General features: G+C 62.6%; 1 protein-coding gene across 1 annotated transcript; it reads right to left on the bottom strand.

The window, feature by feature from the left end:
- Positions 1–80: 80 nt before the first annotated feature.
- Positions 81–769, bottom strand: LOC130588598 (uridine 5'-monophosphate synthase-like). Its single transcript, XM_057389505.1, has 2 exons — positions 612–769; positions 81–392 (listed from the first exon to the last, which is right to left on the bottom strand). Exons 1-2 carry the CDS (start codon positions 759–761, stop codon positions 189–191), a joined length of 354 nt encoding a protein of 117 aa, XP_057245488.1. The 5' UTR covers positions 762–769; the 3' UTR covers positions 81–188.
- Between the last annotated feature and the right edge of the window lie 262 nt (positions 770–1,031).

Below are 1,031 nucleotides of genomic sequence, written 5' to 3' on the forward strand. Positions count from 1 at the left end.
TCCAAGAGTCTCCAAATCTATAGCAGGACTAAAGCTGCAGCACATCAGCAACCAGCTGGGAGAGGCTGATCAGGCTGGGATGCTGTAGGAGGTTTGCTTTAGCGGGGAAAGGACCTGCCTCTTAAATTGCAAATGGTAACCTTAAACTGGAACGGAGATGCTGTACATTACAAAAGAAACACAAATGTTTAAAGCCATTTCCCAAACAAGGTAAGTTGCAAATTCTTGAAGGCTTTACCGTARTCTTTTGCTTCCTTCCTCCGTATGAGCATTGGAACCTCATTTTCCGAGCAGATGATGGTGGCCAGCGGCAGGGCCGTGTACGGAACGCCGCACACACAGTCGTACTCCAGACCTGCATCCTGGGCTGCTTTGAAGAGCAGTCCTGCAACCTGGAAAGGAAAACCAAGCGCTTTGTAAGAATCAGGCTGGCGCGAACATGACTAAACCAATGAAAAGCTCTCTGCTTGACACGACCCGAGAGCCGACCCTGCGGGTCCCGGTCCCGGAGAGCCCCGGCGGCCTCCCCTGAGCCCTGAGGGCCCCAAGGGCAGGGACACACGTGGAGCCCGGCCCGGCCCGAGCATTTCCCGGGGCTCCCCGGCCCGCACCTGCCGGAGGAGGCGCGGATGGGACACGAGGCTGCGCAGGTCGATGTACACGGGGGAATCGCGGCCGCTCTTGAGCACGAAATGCCCGAAGCGCAGCGCGCCCGCCCCGCTCAGCGCCGCCGCCACAGCTGCCACAGACCCCGCCGCCATCACCGCGCCCGGCGCACCGAGATGATGCGGAGCGGGAGGAGCGCGGGGCGGGGACACCGTGTGACACACAGGGAGCCGTGTGGGGTGTGCCGCATCCCCAGCTGCCCGTCCCGGGATCCGTGTGGACTGTCCCGCATCCCCAGCTGCCCGTCCCGGGATCCGTGTGGGCTGGCCCGGGATCCGTGTGGGCCGTACCGCATCCCCAGCTGCCCGTCCCGGGATCCGTGTGGGCTGTCCCGCATCCCCAGCTGCCCGTCCCGGGATCCCTGT

The sequence above is a fragment of the Malurus melanocephalus genome, unplaced genomic scaffold, assembly GCF_030028575.1.
Source record: "Malurus melanocephalus ecotype Western Australia unplaced genomic scaffold, MMel_1.1 scaffold_7418, whole genome shotgun sequence".
Lineage (NCBI taxonomy): Eukaryota > Metazoa > Chordata > Aves > Passeriformes > Maluridae > Malurus > Malurus melanocephalus.